Source organism: Carlito syrichta, unplaced genomic scaffold (assembly GCF_000164805.1).
Source record: "Carlito syrichta isolate Samal-C Ts95f unplaced genomic scaffold, Tarsius_syrichta-2.0.1 Scaffold305731, whole genome shotgun sequence".
Taxonomy (NCBI): domain Eukaryota; kingdom Metazoa; phylum Chordata; class Mammalia; order Primates; family Tarsiidae; genus Carlito; species Carlito syrichta.
Window position 1 is genome coordinate 479,950 of NW_007249827.1, and position 25,695 is coordinate 505,644.

The 25,695-nt window shown below is 43.9% G+C and overlaps 1 protein-coding gene across 1 annotated transcript in view; it reads left to right on the plus strand.

The window, feature by feature from the left end:
* Positions 1–25,695, plus strand: part of DUSP16 (dual specificity phosphatase 16) — a 97,871-nt gene that overhangs the window by 58,819 nt on the left and 13,357 nt on the right. The window contains exon 4 of the mRNA XM_008062518.2: positions 14,780–14,943. Coding sequence (XP_008060709.1) covers positions 14,780–14,943 — 164 coding nt within the window. The remainder of the gene's footprint in view (positions 1–14,779; positions 14,944–25,695) is intronic.

The window sequence follows — 25,695 nt, forward strand, 5'->3', positions numbered from 1 at the left end:
TTGTGGAATATAGCAATCATAAAAATATACTGTATATAAAAATGTTTAAAGCATTACACTATGTTAGCCAGAGGGGGATCAGCAAATAAAAGTCAAGCTAACTCTGTTCTGTGTTGAAGTATAGATCTGAATAATGATAGAAGATACCATTTATTAAACACTTTAGGTTAGTAGTTTTAGATACAGTGCTAAGGGCTTTTATAAACATTTAGTCTCTGAACATAGCTAAGGGCTTAGATTAATGTTTGTTTGCTATGGTCCAAGGCCAAATACTTATTTCTTTATTTTGAGTTAGATTTACTAGTGTCATTAGACATTGAGTAAACAAAAATATATTTGACTCTTTGTACATTTCTTTTTCTTTTTTTTTTTGAGTTGGAGTCTCACTCTGTCGCCCAGACTGGAGTGCAGTGGCCGCTCCCGGCCACCACAGCCTCGACCTGCTGGGCTCCGGCGATCCTTCCGCCTCAGCCTTCCAAGTAGCTGGAATTACAGGAATGCACTACCACACCCGGCAGATTTTTTGATTTATTGTAGAGATGAGGTCTCGCTGCCCAGGCGGGTCTCGAACCCGTGGGCTAAGGCAATACACTCACCTCAACCTCCGAAAGGCGTGGGATTACAGGCTGAGCCACCAAGCCCGGCGTACATTTCAATTTAATAGGGATCTAGATTCAGTCAACAGTTCTGTGTAGTAAATGTTTAATTTTGGTTTAATGGAATCAATTAATGTTCTTCCTAATGGAAGTATAATAGAACCTGATCTTCTTGGTTACAGATTTTGTTGTCCATGCTGTTACTATCAATTCTGTTATCTAGTTTGGTGTTTCTTCTTCTTTGTCTAGAAAAGGAAAATCTTCAATCATTCCATTTCAAATCCTGTAGCATTTGGTAAAAGAGATTGAAATTAATGGATTTCAGTAAAAATATACCAGTTATTAAGGAATTAGCTGCTCTTGTGTCCGAAAAACTACAGTGACTGAGAACTACTGAAAATGGACTAAAAATAGGTGCTGTATACACACATACATACATACACACAATGGAATAATATTCAGCATTTAAAAAGAGAGGAAGGCTGGACATGGTAGCCCATGCTTGAAATCCCAGCACTTTGGGAGGCTGAGGAGGGAAAATTGCTTGAGTCGGAGTTTGAAACTAGCCTGAGTAACATAACGAGACCACGTCTCTATGAAAAATAATAATAAATAGTAATCTGGGCATGGTGGCACCTGTAGTCCCAACTATTAAGGAGGCTGAGGCGAAAGGATTGCCTGAGCACTGGAGGTTGAGGCTGGAGTGAGCTATGATCGTGCCACTACACTCTAGCCTAGGTGACAGAGTGAGACCCCTCCCCAAAAGAGGGGAAATCCTGCTACTTATAACAACATGGATGAACCTGGAGGAACCATTATGCTAAGTGAAATAACCCAGACACAGAAAGACAAATGCTGCATGGTATCACTCACATGTGGATCTAAAAGAATCGAAGTCATAGAAACAGAGTAGAGTGGTGGTTGTCAGGGGTTGGAGGGTGGGAGTAATGTGATGTTGTTTAAAGAATACAGGCTTTCTGTGATAAGAGGAATGAGTCTGGAGACCTCATGTATATAGCATGGTGACCATAGTTCATATAGTTGAAATTTGCTAAGAGAGAAATTTGCTCTATAGTTGAAATTTGCTAAGAGAGAAGGTCTCAAGTGTTCTCACCACAAGAAAAAAACATTGCTGTGTGAAGTGTGTGAGCCATTTCACGTGTATCTGTATCAAATCATCATACTATACACCTTGAATATATACAGCTTTTATCAGTCAAGCTGGGGGCAGAGGTGTTGTTTGCCCACGGGCTGCCATAGGCTGGCTTTGCTTCTGAGTCTCAGTTTGCATGAGGTTGCCCCGCCAGCGTGCTAAGTCAGTTCACATCCCTTCCCTGCTATCAGTGGCTAAGACATAGTGCCTAAGGCTGTCTTTTGAAAAGGGGGCTACAGAGCTAACTCAAGATAGTTCCTCAGTTTCTCATCCTGATGTTTTGCACAAGCCAGACCAAAGCACCCCAGATGACAGCGGTGACATCCATCTTCCCTTGCCCTAGTTGTGCCAGCTTTGCGGTCTGGAGAAATGCCAGACCCAGCATCTTCTTTGCCTTTTCACTCAGTCAGCCTCTTTGTGTCTGATGAGCCCTTCTGTGGTTGTGTCTTAGATTGGGCTCCAGGCGGTGGGGAGACCGGGAAAGCAAAAGTCTAGCCCTCGCCCTTGAGAACCGAGCGGTTCATCTGGGGAAACGCACCTAACGAGAATGAAACGAGAGAGGCAGATGATCGTCGGCTAAATCGTGTGACATAGGAACAAGGGATGATTCAGTGTGGTCAGCAGAAGTCGGGGAAGACTTGATTACGGCAATGGAATTTTAAGCGAGCCTTGAGAAATGAGTAAGATTTGGGTGGGGAGGGTCCTTGGCATTCTGAGGAGGAAAGGAAACACCTAAAATGTCAGGAACGAACACAAGTTTGCAGGGGGAATGAGGAGACCAGAGTGGACTTTTTTGTGCAGGGGAAAAATGGGGATTGAGAGGAAAGGAGATCAAATTATACAAGCCCTTTAACCAGAAGGGGGAACTTGCACTTTGAGGTGGTGGGCATTGCGAGCTCTGGGAGACTTGGCTGCATCCGGTGTATCTTTCAGTCACCAGACCTTTCTTCTGACCTCTCAAGTCTGCTAATCGGCTACCAATAAAATCAAGCAAACATCCCCCAGGCCCCAGATTGCTCCAGGAGCCTCATAGCTGGTCTTTTTCATATGTTCTGTCTTGCCATTTTCCAATCCACTGTTCACACGGCAACCTAAGTTGTATTTTTATTTTACTTTGTATTTTTCAAGTAATCCAGATTATATCACTTCTTGGTTTAATATGCAGCAGTGCTCTTAAAATAAATTACAGGCCGGGTGCCGTGGCTCAAAGCCTGTAGTCCCAGCACTTTGGGAGGCTGAGGCAAGAGGATTGCCTGAGCTCCGGGGTTCAAGACCAGCCTGAGTAACATGGTGAGACCGCATCTCTACAATAAATAAAAAAAAAATTAGCTGGGTGTGGTGGCGTGCGCCTGTGGTTCCAGCTACTCGGAAGGCTGAGGCGGAAGGATCGCCGGAGCCCAGCAGATCAAGGCTGTGGTGGCTGTGAGCGTGCCACTGCACTCCAGTCTGGGCAACAGAGTAAGACTTCAACCCAAAAAAAAAAAAAAAAGATAAATGGCAAATCCTTGACTGACGCACAAGACCCTGCAGTGGTTGGCTTCTTCCTCCCTTGCTAAGTTCACCCAGTGCTGCTTTAAGTCCTCAGTTGTTTTGTTTCAGCCCTTTGGGCCTCTTAGCCCAGTTGCTCTAAGCCGACAGCATCATGCTCTCTGGTCTTCTCAGAGGCTCTCCTGTCTCCTGCTCACCCTGGTGTTTCTTGCTGGATTCATTGTCACTGTGCAGCTTTTCCTTGGCACCGGGCAAAGTTGGTTCCCACATACCTTTGGCCACCTACTGTCATTAGTTAATTATCCGTTGAATTGTTTGTTTAAAGTCTATCCCATAAAACTGTCAACTCCAGAGAAGGTCTCTGTCTCGGTTACCGCTGTCCCCATTATCTGGCACTGTGTCCAGTTCACAGTAGGTGCTCATTATATGCTTTTTGAACTTCTCCATAAAACCCAGGTACCCCTTTCTTCCTCACTCTGCTAGGTTCCTGGTGAAACTGTGCAGTTGGCCCAAGAGGAGGACTGACCTTAGAGTGGGTTATACGCAAGTGGCCTTGTAGGAGAGCTTGCTGCTGGACAGATGAGAAGCCCTGAGCTTCACATAGAAAGGCTTGAGAAATGAGCTGTAGAAGTGATTCATGGACAGGTTACAAGTTAGTCAGATGTGATTCTTGAGTCATTCTCCAGAGACTGGACTTACACTTCTTTTCCCTCTTGACTCAGAGTTACCCACGTTGATAATCTCGTGTCATTGTGCCCCTTGGTCATTATAGACACAGCCAACACCACTTCATGCTTATCTGGAGTATAATGGTAGTTGGTATCTAACTGGTTTCCTATGTGATGTGCCCTGATTCCCTGGCCTCCCCATTATGGAGTGCTGAGCCATTTAGGGCCATCAGAGAACATTTTCTTTCTCCATCTTTCATATAAAGTGGATACGGTGGAAACACAGTCAGGATTCAGTGTTGCTTTTGGATGGCCAAAACGGCATCGACCAACTCTACCTTTTTTCTTTTAGTAGCAGAACAAATGTTTTTCTTGCCCTTTGCCTCGCCTCTCACCCTGAGCGTCTTCTGGGGGCATTGTGGTCTAGGAATAGGAAGCAGATTTTTGTGCCCCCGCCCCTGCCAGTGTAGCTTTTGGCTTTGAATGGAATCAGGAAATCCTTTTGAACACCAAAAATATACAAGACTTATGTCCATCAACAGCTTCCTTGTAACAAGGAAAGATTCAATAAACATTTATTGAATTCTAATTATGTGCGAGGCACTAAGCTAAATGTGGGGTGATTACAAAGAAGTATAAGACATAATTCTTATCCTCACCAGTTCACAATGTATTATAACTGGAGAAATAAGACAGGTCACAGCACACACACACAGATAACTCACAGACACCAGGTCAGTTGGAGATACTGCCAAACAATTGGTATAAATTTTAAAGCACTTCTAAACTGACAAGGCCTTATCTAGATGAACTGGTCAGGGAAGTTTTTTTGTTTTTTAATGCCACAGAATAAAGGGAAAATTATATTGTGAAACTTTTGTTTCAGTGGTAAGTATATATAGATATTCAGAGGATCTTGATGTGGAATGTATTTTGTTGGTCACAGTGAGAAATTTTTGAAATATGCTGCTGTTGAAGACTTGTGCTTATCTGTGGGCTGGAAGGAAATATGAAATAGATTGGAAAGATGGAATTGTCACAGGCCTAGAGCTAGGAAAGCACAAATGTGTTAGGAAAACAGGAGACATGTAGGATGGTTGTAGGGGAAATCAGGCTGGACGTTGGATTGGGATTGGATTATGAAGGGTCTCGGATGTCTGACTAAGAATATTGGATTTTATCCTGTGGATATTGGGAAGCAGAAGATAAACTCAAAACTTTTAGAATGCTTAATCTGGCAGCAGAATGGAAACGAGTTGGAAAGAAGGCTGTGTAGATTGGAGAGAGCTGCCACTGTGTCTGAGCCTGAGGAGTGCAGGTCCGGGACTAGGGGGTGGAGGGAGACTGGAAGGTGGGGACAGGGGAGACTTTGTGGCAGAGAGTCAGCATGTGGGTCTGGGGGGTGTGAAAGAACGAGGGAAGTTTGTCTTTGAGTTTATTTTTAAAGTGTCAATAGGTCTTTCAAGTGGAAAGGACCAGAGGGTTGAAAACGTCAGGTTAGAGCTTGGGGACAACTGGGGAGCCTTTGGTTTTCAGGTGAAAATGAGCAAATGTGATCTCCTTAATAACCCCGCCTTCTACGCTGGAGTCCTTCTCAGTCCTTCCTTCTCAGGAAGTCCCAGGATATTGTTCATGGGGCTGTGTCTTCTTATCTTAAGGTCATGGGGACCAGGCAGGGTTACCTCTGAATCTGGCTCTCCTATTTACAGAGCTCGTTGATTTTATTCAGCCAAGTGGTGACTTCTAGCTGTATTTCCTTTTTTTTGTTTGAGTTGGAGTCTCACTCTGTCGCCCAGACTGGAGTGCAGTGGCCGCTCCCGGCCACTGCAGCCTTGACCTGCTGGACCCCAGTGGTCCTTCCGCCTCAGCCTTCCAAATAGCTGGAACTACAGGTGCATGCTACCATGCCCGGCTAACTTTTGATTTATTGTAGAGATGAGGTCTCACCAAGTTGCCCAGGCGGGTCTCAAACCCGTGGGCTCAGGCAATTCATTCACCTCAGCCTCCCAAAAGCACGGGATTACAGGCTGAGCCACCGAACCCGGCTTTCTTTTTTTCAATTTATTTTTTATTATGTATGTATGTATGTATTTATTTATTTTTTTTTTTAGTTGGAGTCTCACTCTGTCGCCCAGACTGGAGGGCAGTGGCCACTCCCGGCCACCGCAGCCTCGACCTGCTGGGCTCCGGCGATCCTTCCGCCTCAGCCTTCTGAGCAGCTGGAATTACAGGCGCGCGCTACCACATCCGACTGAGTTTTTGATTTATTGTAGAGATGAGGTCTCGCCAAGTTGCCCAGGCGGGTCTCGAACCCGCGGGCTCAGGCAATCCACTCACCTTAGCCTCCCAAAGGCACGGGATTACAGGCTGAGCCACTGAGCCCGGCTTGTATTTATTTTTTCAAGTCAGGGTCCCTCTCTGTCACCCAGGCTGGAGTGCAGGGGCACGATCATGGTTCACTGTAGCCTCAACTTTCTGGGCTTAGGCAATCCTTCTGCCTTAGAGTCCGGAGTAGCCAGGACTGCAGGTGTGTATGACCACACCTGGCTATTTTTATTATTATTATTTTGGTAGAGACAAGATCTCGCTATGTTGCCCAGGCTAGTCTTGAACTCCTAGGCTCAACTAATCCTCCTGCCTTGGCCTCCCAAAGGCTAGGATTACAGGTGTGAACTATCACACTCAGTTTGTATTTCTTTCTTTCTTTTTTCTTTTTCTTTTTTTGAGTTGGAGTCTCACTCTGTTGCCCAGTCTGGAACTGTATTTCTCTGATTGGTTCTTCTAGCTGCCCCTAGTATGTTTATTGAGAACCTTTATTTATTTAGAATGTTTATTGGGTCCTGTGTGTGTGTTTTAAGAGGAGGAGTTTCTAGGTATGATTATACATTGCCAGTTTGAAAGATCAGTAAAATAGCTATCATTTTATATCTTCAAAGAACTCTTTATCAGATAGCACTTCTGGATTTTGTCATTCGAGTTCATGTAGACAACACTATCCTGAGCAATAATAAGAACCGGACCATTTTGAATCACACGAAATATGCTAGTAGTACTTTGAACGTTTTAAATTCATTTATTGTGTGCGTGATAACTGTTAATACCAAAATTACATTAGCTAGAACTTACCATCCCCTTACTGTATTGGGCGATAGGATTATGTAATATAGGATGAGCTTTCTTGGAGTTGTCATTTATAGGACACGTTTTGTGAGATGTAGGCTGCTTGTCAGGCTTCCTAAAGGGTCTCCAGAGAAACGCGTATCTGTCTGCTTTCCTCTTGGTCTGTGCTGCAGTAGATGGGGATTGCATGAGATAAGAGCTTAACCCAAGTGCTTTGGATCATGTAGGGTTATTTTCTTCAGTGCAGCCCAGTGGGGAATAGGCTGTATAGGAAATAGATGGAATGCTACTAGTGTGGTCGTGAAAAATCTGCTAGCTTTCTACCCACCCAGGAATGATTCAGCAAACCTGTGTGGCTTGGCTTACCCAGACCAAAGTATCTCCATGAAAAATCACAGTTACATATTTTTGTTTGCTTTCTTTGGAATAAAAATTAAATTGCTGCAGTCTTGAACTCCAGGGCTCAGGCAATCCTCCCACCTCCCAAAGCATTGGGATTACAGGTGTGAGCCACCACACCACGCCAGCCTCATTTTCTTTCGTTCAGCTAGTTTGAACTCTCCATGTATTCAGTCTGCTGACCCTGGAAGTTGAAACCATACTTGAGTCTGTTTTTGGAGTGTCTTAGAGAACAAAGTGGCCTAAGGAAGGCACTTCAGACTAAGGCATAAAATAATTACTCTGAAGAGCAATTAAAATACTTTATTGTGAAATAACCATTTGCAGTCTTTTCAGTTTTTGATGTTAGGGTTGTCTCCTTGGTGCAGTAGTAAAGCAACAGATGCCATTTTCAGTGTGGCAAGAATTGCCACCTTCAGGTCTGGTTGGTATGCTCCAGCCTTTCACAGACATTCTCAATAAGCACGTGAAAGCAATGTGTGTATGTCACAAAGAGCGAGTTTTTGTTCTACGGAAGAATTAAACTAAATGGGAACTACAAAAGGACTTAACTGCATAGTTTAAAAAAAAAACCATGATACCATATGAACAATATGCAAATGATTTAAAATACAAAAGTTAAATTTGCATATGACTTTTTAGAAAAATGTCTTCCATGAAGTAGAGCTTTGTGTCAATACTGTTGCTGTGAATAACCGTGGAATCCATTCACAATATGGGCAGGGGGAGTTCTCTGTCTTTGGGCAGCTCTGTCAATTGACAGAGCGCTAATAATGACTTCTACCTATTTGAATGAAAGCATGGGTGAAAAAGGCCTCCGTCTTTGCCTGCAGGGAACCATCTTTAAAGAATGGAATTGCCATTGATCTCTAGTTGAACTAAAATGATAGGGATTCATTTTTAGAATTTGGGCCTGAAAAATATTTTAAGTCATAGTGAAGCACTACTTTTGTTTATTATGTAAATGTTCTTTCATCTGAAGAAAATACACTGTGATTTATGACTGTATGGGTGAGAGGGAAAAGAAAAGAGTGATTAATTGGAATTGTTTAGAAGAGTTGTTGATGTTAATGAGGGAGGAACCCCCCAAAAAGCGGAATTATCTTTTGGAGGGTGAGCCCTTTGTAATACACTTGGAAGTTGTTCCTCTGGATCCAATGGGCAACTGAAGTTTTTTTATTTTTTTGAGTTGGAGTCTCACTCTTGTCGCCCAGACTGGAGTGCAGTGGCCACCCCGGCCACCGTAGGCTCTACCTGCTGGGCTCCGGCGATCCTTCTGCCTCAGCCTTCAAGTAGCTGGAACTACAGGCACACGCTACCATGCCCGGCTATTTTTGATTTATTGTAGAGATGAGGTCTCGCCAAGTTGCCCAGGCGGGTCTCGAACCCGCGGGCTCAGGCAATCCACTCACCTCAGTCTCCCAAAGCACAGGATTACAGGCTGAGCCACCAAGCCCGGCTGCAACTGAAGTTTTTATCTGGAACTTTGGAGAGGGTTGCATCACGATTTGTGGAAGAAACATCCTGAGTTGTGGCAAACAGGTGACTGGTTCTTCCACCATGGCAACACACCTGCCCACAGCATGCCGAGTGTTCAGCACCTTGTGATCACAAAAGGAATTACCCTGTGCCCTACCCTCTCTAGTTCTCCCGATCGCTCCCTGAATGACTTTTTTTGTTTGCCCAGAAGACTTAGGCCAGGCATGGTGGCTGACGCTTGTAATCCCAGCACTTTGGGAGGTAGAGATGAAAGGATTGCCTGGGCCCAGGGGCTTGAGACCAGCCTGGGCAACTTGGTCAGACCTCATCTCTACAGTAAATAAAAAAAAATTGACTGGATTTGGTGGTCTGTAGTTCCAGCTACTTGAAAGGCTGTGGCAGAAGAATCGCCTGAGCCCAGCAGGCGGAGGCTGCAGTAGCCATGAGCATGCCACTGCATTCCAGTGTGGGTGACAGAATGAGACGTGAGATGCCAACTAAAAAAAAAACACCCCAAAAATTGACGAGTTCAAAAACCGTTTTGAGCAGTGGAAAAAACCTCTTGATAGGTACATTGCCTCAAACAGAAAGTACTTTGAAGGTGACTGAAGTTTAAACATTAAGAATAAATACACAGGCCAGGCTCAGTGGCTCAGCCTGTAATCCCAGCACTTTGGGAGGCCGAGGCGAGTGGATTGCCTGAGCCCACTGGTTTGAGATTTGCTGGGGCAACATGGCGAGACCTCGTCTCTACAATAAATTTTTTAAAAAATTAGCCAGGTGTGGTAGCACACACCTGTAGTTCTGGCTACTTGGAAGGCTGAGGCAGAAGGATCGCCAGAGCCCAGAAGGTCGATGCTGGGGTCGCCATGAGCATGCTGCTGCACTCTAGCCTAGGCAACGGAGTGAGACTCCAACTCAAAAAAAAAAAAAAAGAATAAATACACAATTTTTTATAAATAAATTCTGGGGCTTTTTGGATCCCTCTTGTATGTGTTTTATTTTAGTTGGCAGATATTTTTTCCTCCCAAAATGGAATGGTGGATTACATCAGCTTTTACAGAAAATAGTATTTTTTTCCCCAGAAAATAGTATTTATTATTGGAATTGTGTAGGGGGTGCTCTCGAGGGAAAAGTTTTTTTGTGGCTGAATTAGAATAAAGTGATATCTAAATTATGAATGCCTTGGAAGCCATACCAAATGTTGTCTGTGTCCAAAGTAATGTGTGTGTTTATGTTTGTAAACATGTATTCTTTTGGTTAGATTCATGGAAGACTAGCAAACAGAAACATAAATATCAGCACTGCAGTCTGTCTGCCTGTGTGTCCGCATCTTAGAGGCCAAGACGTGTTTCTGCCTATGAGACTGCCCGTCTCTGTTTCTCTGCAGACTGGCGGTGTCTCTGTGTCTTCCTCTTAGCATAAGTACTTCCGGAGTACTATGGAGGGCAGCAGACACCAACCATTCTTAGGCTCAGGCCTGTGTGAGGGAAGCACATGTAGGTCACTATGACTTTCTCTTTTCTGCATTCCCGGTTGCTAAACGGCATAACATTTAGGGATGGGGAAACTTGGCAAGATTAGACAGTGAATCAAATCCTTGAAGAACTTTAAAAGGTATCTGAAAACTTTATCAGGAAGCTTATCATTTTTCCAGTGCTGCTTTTCACAGAGAACAGCAGACAATGAAAAGATGTTATGGCTTGTCGTGGACTCTGACTTGGAGTTATGACCAGGGCAGTTCAGATGACGCTTCGTTCTGTCTCTGTCAGCCGTTTGGCACAGAACGTTTACGTAACTGAATTGTATTTTATTTCTGATGTAGATCTCGTTGGTAAGAAAACCTGTGAAAGGAAGAGGGACGTTTTAGCCATAATTCAAAAGTGAGTTGCTGGTGAGGCTACAGTTCGTTTTTAAAGGATTCAGAGGAAATGAAGCAGTGTCTCATCTGCTGTTGATTAATGAAACGAAACTGTAGTCACTAGAGTACAACAGTGAATGAAAGGTCAGTGAATGGAAAGAACTGTCAGCGAAGGAGGGTGTCAGCAGAGGGGAACCTTGTCATAGATAAAGATCTGGGAGAATGCACTCTTTGGCTGAGGTCATGATTTCTGGAAGTGACTGGGAACCACAGTTTGGGATATTTCAAGCCAAACTGAGAACGAACTGAATGCTCTGATTTGAATGAAATCTCTTAAATATTTAAAAAATATTCATCTATGTGGGCTTGTGCTAGCCATTAGCTGAAAAAGTTTGTGCAAAAGAGGTTTCTTTTCTTCTTATGTGTTGTACAATGTGTTGTTTTAATGGACTTTTCTGTCTTATTTGAGGCTGCACAATGGTTTCTTTCTCAGTTGTTTCTGTTCTGTCTTAGAATTTTCTAGAGCCTCACTCACTTGGGAGGTCCACTGAAGTTAAAGTGATCCAGGGTCACTGCACTCATTAATGGTAGAGATGGATCTACACAACCAGGCTGATGACTCTGTTTATGGTTGCTGCAGAATTGTGTCCCCTCTGAAAGTTGTTCTGTTGGTGGGGGGTGGGTGTGACTGAGAGCCAAGAAGCTTCACTTCCAGCTTGCAACTGGTGATCATGAGCAAAGCAGTGACCCCATTACATTTCAACGAGTTCCTCTGTAAACTTGGTTGTCGGTTTCATGTGAAATACCTTTAAAGAGACACTCATGTTTCTGGTCATGTCAGATGTCCTTTCCTGTCTTCTCCCTCACTGAAGCTTTTGAGCTTATCTAGCTTTGGAGAAGTAAGGCTCTTCCAGCAGTCTGGGAGAGGGCCATGGCCTTGTTAGCCTCGTACTGAGAACTGACAGGGCACAGCTGGCGAGGCCAGGACCTCATTGACATCAGCAAGGCTGACCCTGCCTCCAAGGGAGGATTGAAGGTAACTAACTCCACAGGATTTGGGGAACTAGCTCTTCCAGTTATTACACTGGAATACTGATTCTCAGCTTCTATTTTCTTTCTTTTTTTCTGAGTTGGAGTCTCACTCTGTCGCCCAGACTGGAGTGCAGTGGCCGCTCCCGGCCACTGCAGCCTCGACCTGCTGGGCTCCGGTGATCCTTCCGCCTCAGCCTTCCAAGTAGCCGGAATTACAGGCGCGCGCTACCACGCCTGGATGATTTTTTGATTTATTGTAGAGATGCGGTCTTGCTGCCCAGGCGGTTCTCAAACCCGCGGGCTCAGGCGATCCACTCACCTCAGCCTCCCAAAGGCGCAGGATTACAGGCTGAGCCACCAGGCCCAGCTAGCTTCTATTTTCTTATCTGTAAATGAGAACAGTACTAACGTGCCTCACACAGTTGTTATGAAGATTGAGTATATACTTGTAAAGTGCTTAGAGTAATGCTTGCCACATGGCAAATGTTCAGTACATTCTATGATTACTTATATCATTTATAAGAATGATTACTTATAAATTTAAAATGGAATTTAAGTACCATTTCCTCGGATTCTCTGGTTTCTCTTTCTCTGAGAACATTTCCTGGAATATTGTTTTGTTGGATCTAAATGACAGACCGTCCCAAGAACTGTTTTGGAACCAGAATTGAAAAAAATATATATGAAAACAGTTTTTTAGAGAAACACCAGAGCTATATAAGTTAATAGAAGTTAAAATATAAAGTCATACAATTACAATTAAAATAGCACCATTTTTTATGTTGGGCAGGTATAAAATAAGAAAAGAGTAATGAGAATCTTTAACATTCATGTCATATGAACTACCTTGGGGGAAAAAATTCACCTTAAAAAATTACTGTTATTCAGTTAGAGAGACTAAAAAGAAAAAAACATTAATAGAAACAAAATGATAAATCCTAAAGTGGACACTGACTGACCCTTGTTTTGAGATTATCTTTAGGTTATCCTTGGTATAGGAATTCTAATCAACTCTATTTCAGTAGTTGCAGTGACCCTAGTGTAACATTTTCATGAATTCCACTAGCAATTAGTATGTTTTAGGGGGAATTCCATGGTAAAATACCTCTGGGGAAACTTATTTGACTTAAATAAATCAAACCAGCTTCTATGAAGAGATCTTTTGGAGCCTTTAATATGCTGCTCTGTGCTGTGATGCTCTGGGAGACAGGATATGTAGTATTCTCTTACTTTTGGGGCCAGTATCTGGTCTACCAGCTCCTTGCAGGACACCAGTGCTCTGGAGCACACGGGGAGCAATGTAACTTTAGAAACATTGCTTTTCTCACTCTGTCTCGGATGAATCCTAAGGAAGTGTAGCTAAATGATTAGCTGTAAGGTGAAGAAGACCTCACAGATGATGCTGGGTCCTGAGGGTATGATCACTATTTATAATGAAATGTTCATCACTTGTGACCTATTGAATGTTTACTGTGTGCCAGGCACAACATACTTTAGATGTGTTAACCAGTCCTCTCAGCACCTCTGTGAGGTAGGTCATTGCTTCTGAAAAACTTAACTGCTTTTGAGTTTAAAAAAAAAAAAAAAGTGCAGACAGGTAGTCAGGTTGGAGGCCAGGAATGGCCTCTTGCATTCTGCAGGGGGTGTAGTTGTCAACAGCTCCCTGCCATCCTAGCTTGCTGCGCCGGGACCCTGCTTGGAACCTCGACAGTGGCAACGGGCATCCAGCCGCCTTCTGCTTGAGCTGAATATGATACTGGGCATAATAAGGATTACTCTCCCACCTTGGATGTCGTGCATATTTTGTATGTTTCTTAAAGTGGGAGAAGTCTAGCAGAATGTAACTCAAGGGTATGGTGCTAAGTACTTCAATGAGTTCTCAGGGTTTTCTTTGAGGCTAAATTAAAGAGGTAGAATTGGGGTTGTACTGTCTTCCAATAAGACAACATGTGAATTGTTTTTTAATATTATTAAAAATATGCAGGTATTTCCTAGTCTTATTGGCTCCTGAGTTCAGACTTAGTGAATATTGAGGGTTTGGATAACACGGAATTTGTCTGAACACTTATCAGAATCGGTTTGGTTCTGTGTTTGGATTTGGATAGCAAAGACTATTTAGATTTGAAACCCTGAAGAACTTACTCATTTTTTCTATTCCCAAAGGAGACGAGCGTTCCTCCTTTGGCTACCCGGATTTCTCTCCACTGAGTGGCGGAAATAGTGTGACTTAAGGTTATAGAGCAGGTTATTGTAAGGACAGGACTAGGAAAAAACTGAATTCTTCTGATTTTGAATCTAGGAATCTTGTCACAAGGCCTTCCTGTACCCCAAGTAGTTGGCATCTGCCAGCACTTCTTTGTAGTGCTTAGTGAAAGAAGCAGGAATCTCTAGAAATCAGTGGTAATTATGGGAACCGTGACCAACTGCCCAGGGTATCCCAAGATCTTGTTAAAGAGAGGATGAGAATACTAGTAAGAGCAGGGATGAGTATGTTTGTGATACCTTTGAAATGGAGCATTCATATGGCAAGAAGACTTGAAGAATTTCTAACTCGATCAATTTTATTTTGAAGAAATAACAGCCTCACTTCACATTTTTTATGTACCCATTTTGTTTCTGTGACTGCTTAGCTCGGTTACTTGCTACTGACTTTAATTCCTCTTTATACTCCACAAAAAACATGGGAAATGGGGTGTGGGAGCAAATAGCATAGGCTGTGTGAAGATGAAGAGACGATGTGAGAGACAGAGGAGGCATTTTCAGTGCCTTTGGGGCTTGCACGTCCCTGTTCTAAGCCAAGACTCGCTCCGGGGTCGTTCTTCAGACTTTGCATCAGCAGCTGTGAAAGGAACATGTGGGTACTGGCATCCACTCGGATCTGTGGGGTTTGATTTTTCTGTTTTAAACGGTGTTAGCTGAGTAGTTCACAGAAGGCTGGTTTTTAACTCTGTACCTGGCATAATTTTATAATGTTTATTCTTAGGTGGGTTTGCTGAGTTCTCTCGTTGTTTCCCTGGCCTCTGTGAAGGAAAATCCACTGTAGTCCCTACCTGCATTTCTCAGCCTTGCTTACCTGTTGCCAACATTGGGCCAACCCGAATTCTTCCCAATCTGTATCTTGGCTGCCAGCGAGATGTCCTCAACAAGGTGGGTACTTTGAAAATATCCTTCGTTGCTGGGGTTACTGTTAGCTGAGAAGAGCAACCACCCATACGTCATTTGAAGCAAGCCACAGTCCCAGAAGGGAAGTCCCATTCTCAGCAGAACTCCCAGTTATAGTTGTGTCACCTTTTTAAATGTTCATCTGTTGGATATTATTTATTGCCCCAGGAAACCTAAACTGTTGTCATGTTTGCTTGTCCCTAGCAGGTTCAAGAGATCTGAAATAGGACAGGTTTTTTTTTTAAGACGTTTAGCCTTATTTTCTTTTTTGTTGGTTTATTTGTTTAGGCTTCTCAAGAGTCAAGTTGAGGACCTTATTTTCTTAGGATATGAATTGTTCTTTTGTAGTAATTGGGAACACTTAGGAAGACTAATGCTTCCTAAATTATCTCACATTTAGAAATGGGTTTGTGTTTCTTCTCAAAAAAACAAAGACACGAATCCATTTCCTTAACCTAGTCACGCCCAGATCCCAGAGGCTCACCTCACCCCAGCCAAGTTCCTTTGAAGATGGTTCAAGGGACTGTCACACATCACACAGCCTCATTTCCTGGACCAAATCTGGAGGGAGGACCCCCTGAAGCCCCCGAATCAAGTTGCCCAGGGGATTGTCCCCAGGTGGGGAGAGCAGGGGAGAGAAAATGGTAGCCATTTTTACATTGTTTTGTATAGTGGTTATTGATTCGGAGACAAGCACAAAATTCAGTATAAAATAACTTGGAAAAAAGAAAGAAAGAAAGAAAGAAATGGGTTTGGTTACTGCAGCATACTGGACAGGGATTCAAGTTGGGCTTGGACTGAGGTTGGTCCTCATGATATCCGCTGGCTAGAGGGCTGGGAAAAGGTGGCCAGAAGATGGTGAGGACTAGGACTCAAATACAGAACCCCCAGCCCCGCCTGGCCAAAGCTCTCAGCAGTTTTGGCTGAGAAAGAAGAGGGGAGAGTATGGATTCTTGCTGAAAAGGACACGGATGTACTGAGCACGGCGTGCCCCAGTGGAGGAGCACATTGGACTCTGAGGCCTTTGTGCATGATGGCACAAGCATACCAATGATAGAACTATAATTTGACTCCACAGTTTATGTGCTTTTAACTTGTAGTGCTATGAAACAGTGCTCTTACTGCCTGGAAAAGTGATTTTTTTCTAAAACCTCTTAATTTGCATCGCCACTAATTGGAAAAGTAATCAGAGATCGTAATCCAACTATTGGTGATTTATTAGTGCTACTCTCCTGCATAAAGGGAAGTACCCCCTAACATTTTCTTCTAGAGTGACTGGAAGAATAGGGCTAACTATAAAATAAGCTTCCAGGCTGGCTTTCTTTAGCATATGGAAAGCGAAGAAAAATACCCTGTCATTGGGCAGCTGTGAGGCATTCTTTTTTGTTCTCAAAACTCTTGCCTCTTCAAAATCTGGCCTCAACACTGTTGTTGATACGTCTGCTCTTACTGAGAAATCTGCCTCTTTGAGATTTAATAGCTTATGCTTGTACTGAGCCTTTCTAGTGAGGTCACAGTGTCTTTGAGCATGTGATTATTATTAATTCGCTTTAGAGATAAGCAAACTATGTTACAGAAAGCAAAATTAATTTCCTAAAGTCACATGCATTCCTGGAACAGAACTGGAGATGGCTTATTTAATCCCCAGATCAGAAAATAAAATAAAATCCCTAGTTTAATCCTGGTAAACCTTAACCAGTCAGTCAGCAGGTCATTCCACAAATAAATGTATTATAGATCATTTTTATTATTTTTAACATTAAATTAGGTGGCACTTTAATTTTGCTATATACCTTTTTCAGATTTAACAAATACGTCAGTTAACAACTTTGTGAGAGACTACAAGGTGACAGCAGTTAAACCAGAGTTTGGAGTTAAGGATAAGGAAAAAGAAATTTTCTGGTTTTAATTGGCTTTTAAACATATACAGTCTAGGCTGGGCATGGTGGCTCACACCTGTAATCCCAGCACTTTGGGAAGACAAAGCAGGAGGATAGCTTGAGCCCAGGAGTTCGAGGTCAGCCTGGACCACACAGCAAAATCTCATCTCTACAAAAAAATTTAAAAACTGACCAGGCGTGGTGGCATGTGCCCCTAGTCTCAGCTACTCAGGAGACTGAAGCAGGAGGATCACCTGAGACCGGGAGTTCGAGGTTTCTGTGAGCCTTGTCATGCCACTGACCAAGTGAGCATGACATGGCTGAACGACAAAGTGAGCCTGAAAGACAGCCTGAACGACAAAGTGAGACTCCAACTCAAAACAACAACAACAACAAACATACACAGTATTAAGCGAGATATGTAGATAGATACTTTGAAAGGAAATGTTTGCTGGGGGAGAATGGGTTTGTGGAAGTTTGTGGGACAACATCTTGGGCAAGGAGTTGTTAAGGAAGCCTTGTCAAGAAACTCCTTGAAAATAAATTTGCCGACTAAGGGGTAGTGAGACTGAGATGCACTGGTAGCTGACAGCTTTGAGAGTGGTGGCTGGGCATTTATATTTGACCTCTAGCCTCGTTGACAAGGGCCTGTGTGCTGAGGGGGATTTTAGAGATAATTGAGTCAGCCATTCACATTTGAAACATGAGGAAATCTATATTTCAGTAATGCTCAGTGAATTCCCCAGCATTACCCCGTTGAGTTTTAGCACCAGATTTGCCTTTCTTTCACAGATAGCATAAACTCACAGATCTTCCTGCTCAACTTCCTGTTTTAAACTTTCCAGGAGCAATGCTTCTTTTCTTCCAAAAGATCGCCAGAGATGAAGATTTTATAATTTTCCCTAGCAGTACAGTCTTTTTTTTTTTTTTTTTTTTTTTGAGTTGGAGTCTCACTCTGTCGCCCAGACTGGAGTGCAGTGGCCGCTCCCAGCCACCATAACCTCAACCTACTGGGCTCTGGCGATCCTTCCACCTCAGCCTTCCGTGTAGCCGGAATTACAGGCACGTACTACCATGCCCGGCTGATTTTTTGATTTATTGTAGAGATGAGGTTTCGCCAAGTTGCCCAGGCGGGTCTCGAACCCGCGGGCTCAGGCAATCCACTCACCTCAGTCTCCCAAAGCGCGGGATTACAGACTTAGCCACCGATCCCAGCTAGTACAGTCTTTTAATAAAAATTCAGACGTCGAAGTCTTTAAAAGCAACAAGCGCAAGGCCACTAATTTGATTAGTCTTTCTTTTCTAATGAGCTGCCACCAAAAGTATGTTAAAAGCACATCACAGAAATTTTCTTAGGAGGATCATACTTACCACTCAAAATGCTAGGCTCTTGATATTACTATGTTCAACCCTCATAATAGAATCAGGAGGTAGGTTGGCCCTGAGTAAAGTCACTTACCCTAGATTATGTCATTGGCTTCAGAGCTGTTCAGTGATGAGATCATACAAACCCATGCTGTTCTGATTTGAAGTCCCATGTTTATATGACACCAAAGATACTCATCTTCTGGAAAAAGGAATTCTCCAGAGTAGGCTGGTATGAAGGACTGACGAATCTTAAGTTTGTTGAATCACAATTGAGATTTTCTTTCCCACAGCACCTCCTTTACTAGTACTGTCCGATAGAAAAATCATGCAAGCCACACGCATTGTTTAAAATTCTCCAGTAGCCTTTAGACATAAAAAGAAACAGGTGAAATTAATTTTAATGACGTATTTCACTTGACCCAATATATCTAAAATAATATCGTTTCAATATGTAATCAGTCTATGAAGTTACTGAGCCATGTGTATTGAGTCTTCCTTCTGTACTGTCTTTAAAGTCGGCTCTATATTTCCTACCTAACTGCACAGCTCCATTTGGAACAGTCACATTTCAGGTGCTTGACAGCCACGTGTGGATTGTGCTGCCTTGTTGAAGGGTAGGTCCGTAGTCTCGGCACGTGATCATTTGTACGGATGTTTTAAAGACATGGTTCTTTTGCAGAAGACCATAAGAAGCCACGGGTAGCTAAAGCATCCTTTTATTTTCTTCTTCCCTCACGACTGCACTTCTGTTTCTCACAGCCTGTTCTTTCATCCCCCAGTCTTTGTCCTAGAGTTGAAATGGGAGCAGCTTATTGTGTTAAAAGTCATTTGCTGATGCCCCGTTCATATCTGAAATGAGTGGGATTTGAGAAAGAATCTCTCACTCCTGTGTGGAAGACAAAAGTCCTCGATCGTTTTTCTCCCTTATCACTTAAAATTTCCAATAGGGACTTTTGTTCATGCTTAAATACATGGAGCGTATGAGGGAATTACCTGTTGCCAGCAGTTAGTAAGCCGGAACTGTATCTGAGGTGAACCACTCCAGCCTCTTTTCTAAAGCAGTTCTGTTGCCGGCTTCGTCCCCCATTTAAATAATCTGCTGTCAGCATTCTTTGTGTCGCTTCTTATTTCAGCCTTTTAACATGCAAAATTGGTTTTCCTACACTACCTTATTGTTCTGCCTGCCACCAGAACTACTGCTACTTTGTTATTTTCTTACTGAGAGTTAGGCAGTAACCTTGAAGCAGTACAACCTAATAATGCTTTCAGGGATTCCAAGAGAAATATCTAGGAAGACAAAAGATCATCAAAAATATCAGTAGACGTAATCATTGTGCACTCTGTGGAGAACACCGTAGAGTGTGCAAGTTGGTTGGTTAGACAAGACCCATTCAACAACAATCCCCATAACGGGTGACGACAGTGTCACTCCCAGTACTGAGGCAGCTTTGGGGGTAGACAGTTTTGCCTCCCAGTTCTCTACCTGATCAGCCATGTTGCCTTAGCTGCTACTGAATTTCGGTTTCTTTACCTGCACGCCATAATAATTCCAGCTTCCTAGTGCTCATGTGATGTTCAAATGAAATGGTATATGCCAAGTACCAAGGGTATGCAGAATACTAGGATGAGTGGGAGATACAATGGGTTTTGTTTGAGGAAGGCTTAATGATGTTAAGTAAGACTTGGGGTCAATTTGGAAGACAGATGGAGTTGCAAATGCAAACTTAGTTGTGGAATTGACTTCAGAAAGAAAAACGATAGTTCTGTTACCTTGAATTGCAATGCCCGTGGCGATCTTCTGTCCTCAGCTTCCTTGGGCATGAGATGCTTGAGCAAACTGAACAGTTGTCGTAGGACCAAGTGTTAATTCGTACTCTATGTATTACTCCACAGTCTACATCAATAGGTCATAGAACCCATGTTTAGAAATTAGTCCAACAATGGGGAAATGTTATTTCATGGTTTAGGAGAAAGAAACTTTTTTTTTTTTTTTTTGAGTTGAGGTCTTACTCTGTTGCCCAGGCTGGAGTGCAGTGGCACGGCCATGAGTCACTGCAGCCTCAACTTCCTGGACCCAGGCAATCTTCTCACTTTAGCTTTCCAAGGAGCTGAGACTACAGGTGCATGTCACCACGCAGGGCTAACTCTTTGATTTTTTTGTAGAGACGAGTTCTCACTGTGTTGCCCAGACTGATCTCGAACTCCTGGGGTCAAGCAATCCTCACACCTCAGCCTCCCAAAGTTCTGGGACTATAGGCATAAACCACTGCACCTGACCAGAAAAGAGAAACTTTTTTTTTTTTAAGCAGAATTTATTGAGAGGACAGAAAAGCTCCCACAGTGGGAGGGGACCTGAGGGGGTTGCCCAAGAGAAAGTTTTAAAGGGCAAAAATAGTGAATGGAAATCATAATAAATAATACAACTAAATGGTGAGATTTTTTTATGGTTTATTTTTTTGGGGGTGGGCTAACAGATGATTATTTTTGAAAGTTTACTTATTTGTATGTTGAAACCAGAATCCAGTTTTAAATTCGTTTATGACTTCCACTTTGCAAATGAACCTGGCCTGCTATCTTCCGAGTAACTTCTCTGCTAACACCAATTAGGAGAAAGAACAGTTTGGACAGTGAAAAATACACATCACAGGCTTTTTTGGGGGGCAATATTTTTGTTGAGCTATATTTCACATACCATATGATTACAAGCTATTTTTAAAGTAAGATAAAATAAGGAAACTCACTAAATGAGACTCTCTATGTCAGCCTCTTTATTCCCAGACTGTTTTACAGGTGAGAAAATTAAAGCTGAGGGAGGTTGGGTAGATTACTCGAGATCGTTCAGGTCACAGGTAGTAGTGTGGCTCGGCTGTGCTCAGTCTTTCCTGGGGCTGGTACCCATATATTTTTCATTATTCCATGCCACACTGGGATTCTACAGTAACTACTAATGAATCGTGCCTATTAAGAGGTCCTTTAGGAGTTTGCTGTAGCCAATGAGCCAGCCTGCTCACAGGGCCTTTGGTGAAGCTCTCTATAGTTCTATATAGCTTGGCAGTAAAGCCCCTTAGCTCAATGCTGCAGACCTACCAGTACCTAATTCTGCCTGTCGGTTCCTCTCTCTTCTGATCCCTTCCTCTGCCCCTCCTCCCTCGATGTCTGGACAGCCTGGGCTGGTGAGTGCACCCAGATGCTCCTGGACTTGCCTCTGTCTTCACTCACTTTCTATATTCCATCCAGAATGCCTGGACCCCCGACTGAGCTTCCGATAACAGCTGTCGTTCCCCTTAGAAATGGCCCCTCTCAGAATCCTTCCCTCTGGTTTTACTCCTGTCTTCTGATGCTGCTTTGTTTGTTCTGCTACCTTTCATTCAGCAGACATCTCTTGTGTCATTGATGTCTGTCCATCTGCCTTCCACCTACTGGTAGATGTTCAGCCTTGGTGGGACGTACTGGCTCTTTGTGCCCAGAGCACCTCTCCCGAGCACCTGGATTGTGTAGTAAGCCCTTGATGATTACTTTTCAAAATAAATATAGCCTAATTTGTAACCAGAGCAACTTGCATGCAGTTTACCACGTCCTGAAAAACTGTTTAAGTAAACGTACCTCCTGGCAGTTTCCCTCATGCTGTTAATTTACTCAGAAAACCCTCTCTAAATAAATTTGAGAAACTAAAATTTTCAATGGAAGGTAAAATGGCAAATGAAGATGTGTAAGGAACATATCCCCAAATGCCAATAAACTAGTTACCAGATCCTGATTTTAGGCATGTTTAGGGAGAATGGTTCATTCGTGTATTCATTCAGCAAATACTTACCGAGCCCCTACTGTGTGCCAGGGAAGGACTGCAGTGTATTTGGTGTGATAAAAGGAAGGGTGAGGCCAGGGTGGCTGGGGCAGGGGGAGCATGGGGGAGAGTGGTCAGGGAGGTAGCCGGGGCTCATCAGGCTTCACAAGACTTCAGAAGCCTTGTAAAGATATAAGCTTTTACTCTGAGAGGAACAGGGTTGTTAGAAGGTTCTGAGCAGAGGAGTCATGAGATCTGACTTCATTTTATTGGGATCACCTTAGCTCCTGTGTTCAAAACAGGCTGAATTTCCTACAGGGTGGAAGCTGGGAGGCCAGCTAGGAGGCCACATGGCAGTGGGCTAGAATCAAGGTGGTCGTGGTGGTGAGATTCCGGCTATGTTTGGAAGGTACAGCCAGTAGGATTGGATGGAGGTGGGTATGGAAAAGAGCAGTGTCGGGGAGCCTGGGAGATGCAGTTGCCATGAACCCTATAGGATAGGAAAGCCTGGGGAAGGGTAGGAGTTCCGTTCTGGACATGCTGAGTTCAGAGTGCTTGTTACACTTCCAAGTGGAGATGTTGTGTGGCTAGATTGATGTATGGACTCAGGGGAGGGCCCTGAAGGAGGAGGCATAAACGTGGGTGTCATTCACATACAGACAGTGTCTAGTGTCATTAGATGGGATATAGATTATTAAGAGAGAAAAAACAGATGGAGAAAGAGCTGAGCCATGAGGCATTCCAGCACTGAAAGTCTGCAGAGGTGGGAAGGCTCCAACAGAGGGTGTTTAGAAGTAAATATTGAAGGGAGAAGGAAATCAAGAGATGGTAGTGGTCCAGCAGGCGAGTAAACAAAGTGTTGTCCAGAAGAAGGAGTAATCAAGTGTGCCGAGTAGTGCTATAGGTCAAGAAAGATGAAGACTAAGAGTTGGCTGTGGAGTTTAGCAATGAGACTGTCACTGGTGATCTGTGAGCAGTTGGGACAGAGTGTTGGGGGTGCGAGCCTGAATGGAATGGGTTCAGGAGATAACTGGGGGGGGGCAGGGATTGGAGTATAAGCAGCCCTTTCAGGTTCAGGGAGTTTTGCTGATAAGAGGAACAAAGACACGGGTAACAGTGGAGGTGGGAAGTGCAGGGTGAGGGAAGATTTTTTTGTTTTTGTTTTTGAGTTGGAGTCTCACTCCGTCGCCCAGGCTGGAGTGCGGTGGTACGTTCACGGCCACCCCAGCGTTGACCTGCTGGGCTCTGGCGATCCTTCGACCTCAGCCTTCCAAGGAGCCAGAACTACAGGTATGCGCTACCACGCCCAGCTAATTTTTATTTTACTTTTTATTGTAGAGATGAGGTCTTGCCAAGTTGCCCGGGCTGGTCTCAAACCCACGGGCTCAGGCAGTCTACTCACCTCAGCCTCCCAAAGATTACAGGCTGAGCCACCAAGCCCGTCTGGGAAGATATTTTTAAAATGGGAGAAATAGTGGTTTGTGTGATTGCCGGTAGAAGGAATGATCAGTCAAGTGGAAAGTAGATGTAGGAGAGAGGGAAGCATAGCCAGAGCCATGTCCTTGAGTAAGGGGGTGGAACTTCTTGAGCACGTAAAGGGACTGACCGTAGGAGCATGGAATCAGGACAACAGGTGGGAAGGCAGCGTGTGTAGGTGTGTGAGCTGGCAGAGGGTAACCTGGTGGCGGGATTCTGTCAAGGTCAGCTTCTGCTTGTTTCTGTTTTTCCAGGGTAGTGGGGAAAAGATCATCCTTCAGCAGAGAGTGAGGATGAGTGGGGATATACAGGGAGTGTGAAGAAAAGGGACATGGATGGAATGGCATATAGGAGAGAGAGGAAGGGAACAGACTAGGGGACTACAGATTGCGGAGGAGCTCGGGTGAGAGGGAGACTAGGCAGCAGAGGCGGAGTAGGTGGCGAACTGGATTTCTCTAAGGTGGTTGTCTTAGCAAGTGAGTGTGAAAAAGTTGGCCGGGCTCGGTGGCTCAGCCTGTAATCCCATGCTTTGGGAGGCTGAGGTGAGGTTGCCTGAGCCCGCGGGTTCGAGACCCGCCTGGGCAACTTGGCGAGACCTCATCTCTACAATAAATCAAAAACTAGCCGGGCGTGGTAGCGCGCACCTGCTACTCGGAAGGCTGAGGCGGAAGGATCGCCGGAGCCCAGCAGGCGAGGCTGCGGTGGCCGGGAGCGGCCGCTGCACTCCAGTCTGGGTGACAGAGTGAGACTCCAACTCAAAAAAAGAAAAAGAAAAAGAAAAAGTGATGGGGGCAGAGGAACTGGGGGAAAAGCAAGGGAGTGGCTGTCATGGTTGACTGTAGAATTTAAGCCAGGCAAGGCAGCCAGACACATCGCGGGGAAGAAGGACAGAGAAAGTGGCTGGGATTCTAAGACCATAGGCCCTGGAGGACTGAGGGGTTCTGGGAGTGGCCAAGTTACATTTAAATAAGAGGTGATGAGACAGGGAGCTGGAAAAAAGGTGTGGCCCCAGAGTGGGTTTCATGAGCTCAAGACAAAGGAAGGTCTGTGGTTATTGGTGATGGCAGAGACCAGGCCAGACTTCACAGGACGGAGTGACCAAAGTGAAGACTTTAAAGAACTGTGAGACCAAGGTGTTGGAAGGATATTTGAAGGCCAGAGAAGAAGGGTTATCTTATCAGTAGAAAGTGTGCATTAGCTGACTTAGTACAAAGTTGAGCTAAATATTTAACAGCGTAAGATGACTGCTCTCTAGAAGTTTAACGGCTATATATAATGTTTAACCCTGGGACAGAGTAAATATTCAGTTGTATATGATTTACACAACATGCTGAGATGAAACTGAATGAATTTTATAAATATCTCTTTATAACTTAGTACGAAATTATTGATATCTATCTAGGAATAAAAGCAATTATTATTCCGTAAAACAGACTCATTCTTCAGAATATAATCTCATCTCAGTTCTACCATTAGAAGCAACAAGATACGCTGGGCATGGTGGTTCGTGCCTGTAGTCCCAGCTACTTGGGAGGCTGAGGTGGCAAGATTGCTTAAGGCCAGGAGTTTGAGGTCAGCCTGGGCAACATAGCGAGACCCCGTGTTTAAAAAAAAAAAAATTAAGATTTCCTCCTCGCCATTTGTGTGTACATTCATTAAAAAAATAATAATGATAATCGAGAGCAGGCTAGCAGAATCGGTCCATGGAACTTCAGAAGCTTTCTAAAATGCCGTCAAGGTTCGGCAGCCTCTCTCGTGGGTCCTCACGGGCAAGTGCTTGTCGCGTGCAGCAGGCCCTGCCCTGCAGTGCCTCCACCTCCGCCTCCGCCATGTGAATGGTAGACTCACCAGGAGTCAGTTGTGTTTGTTTTTGAACCTGTTTAGGCCAGTGTACTTGGGATTATAAGTATGGACGTTAATTAAATATTATATATACTGACAACATGTGAGTGAGGGAAGAGAGTTGTTTTTCTATGACTTAATTTAAATGTCTCACAAAGATTCCAGAGACGTTGCCTTATATATTTTTTCTGTCAAATTAGGCGGGAATAAGGCAGCTGTAAAATATTTGGGGGACAGTTGTAACCTAGGAGGCTTCCGTGCTGATATTGTTTCACGGGCTTTTGCTCTTTTTTTAAAAATGGAGCCGGGCTCGGTGGCTCAGCCTGTAATACCACGCTTTGGGAGGCCGAGGTAAGTGGATTGCCTGAGCCCGTGGGTTCGAGATCC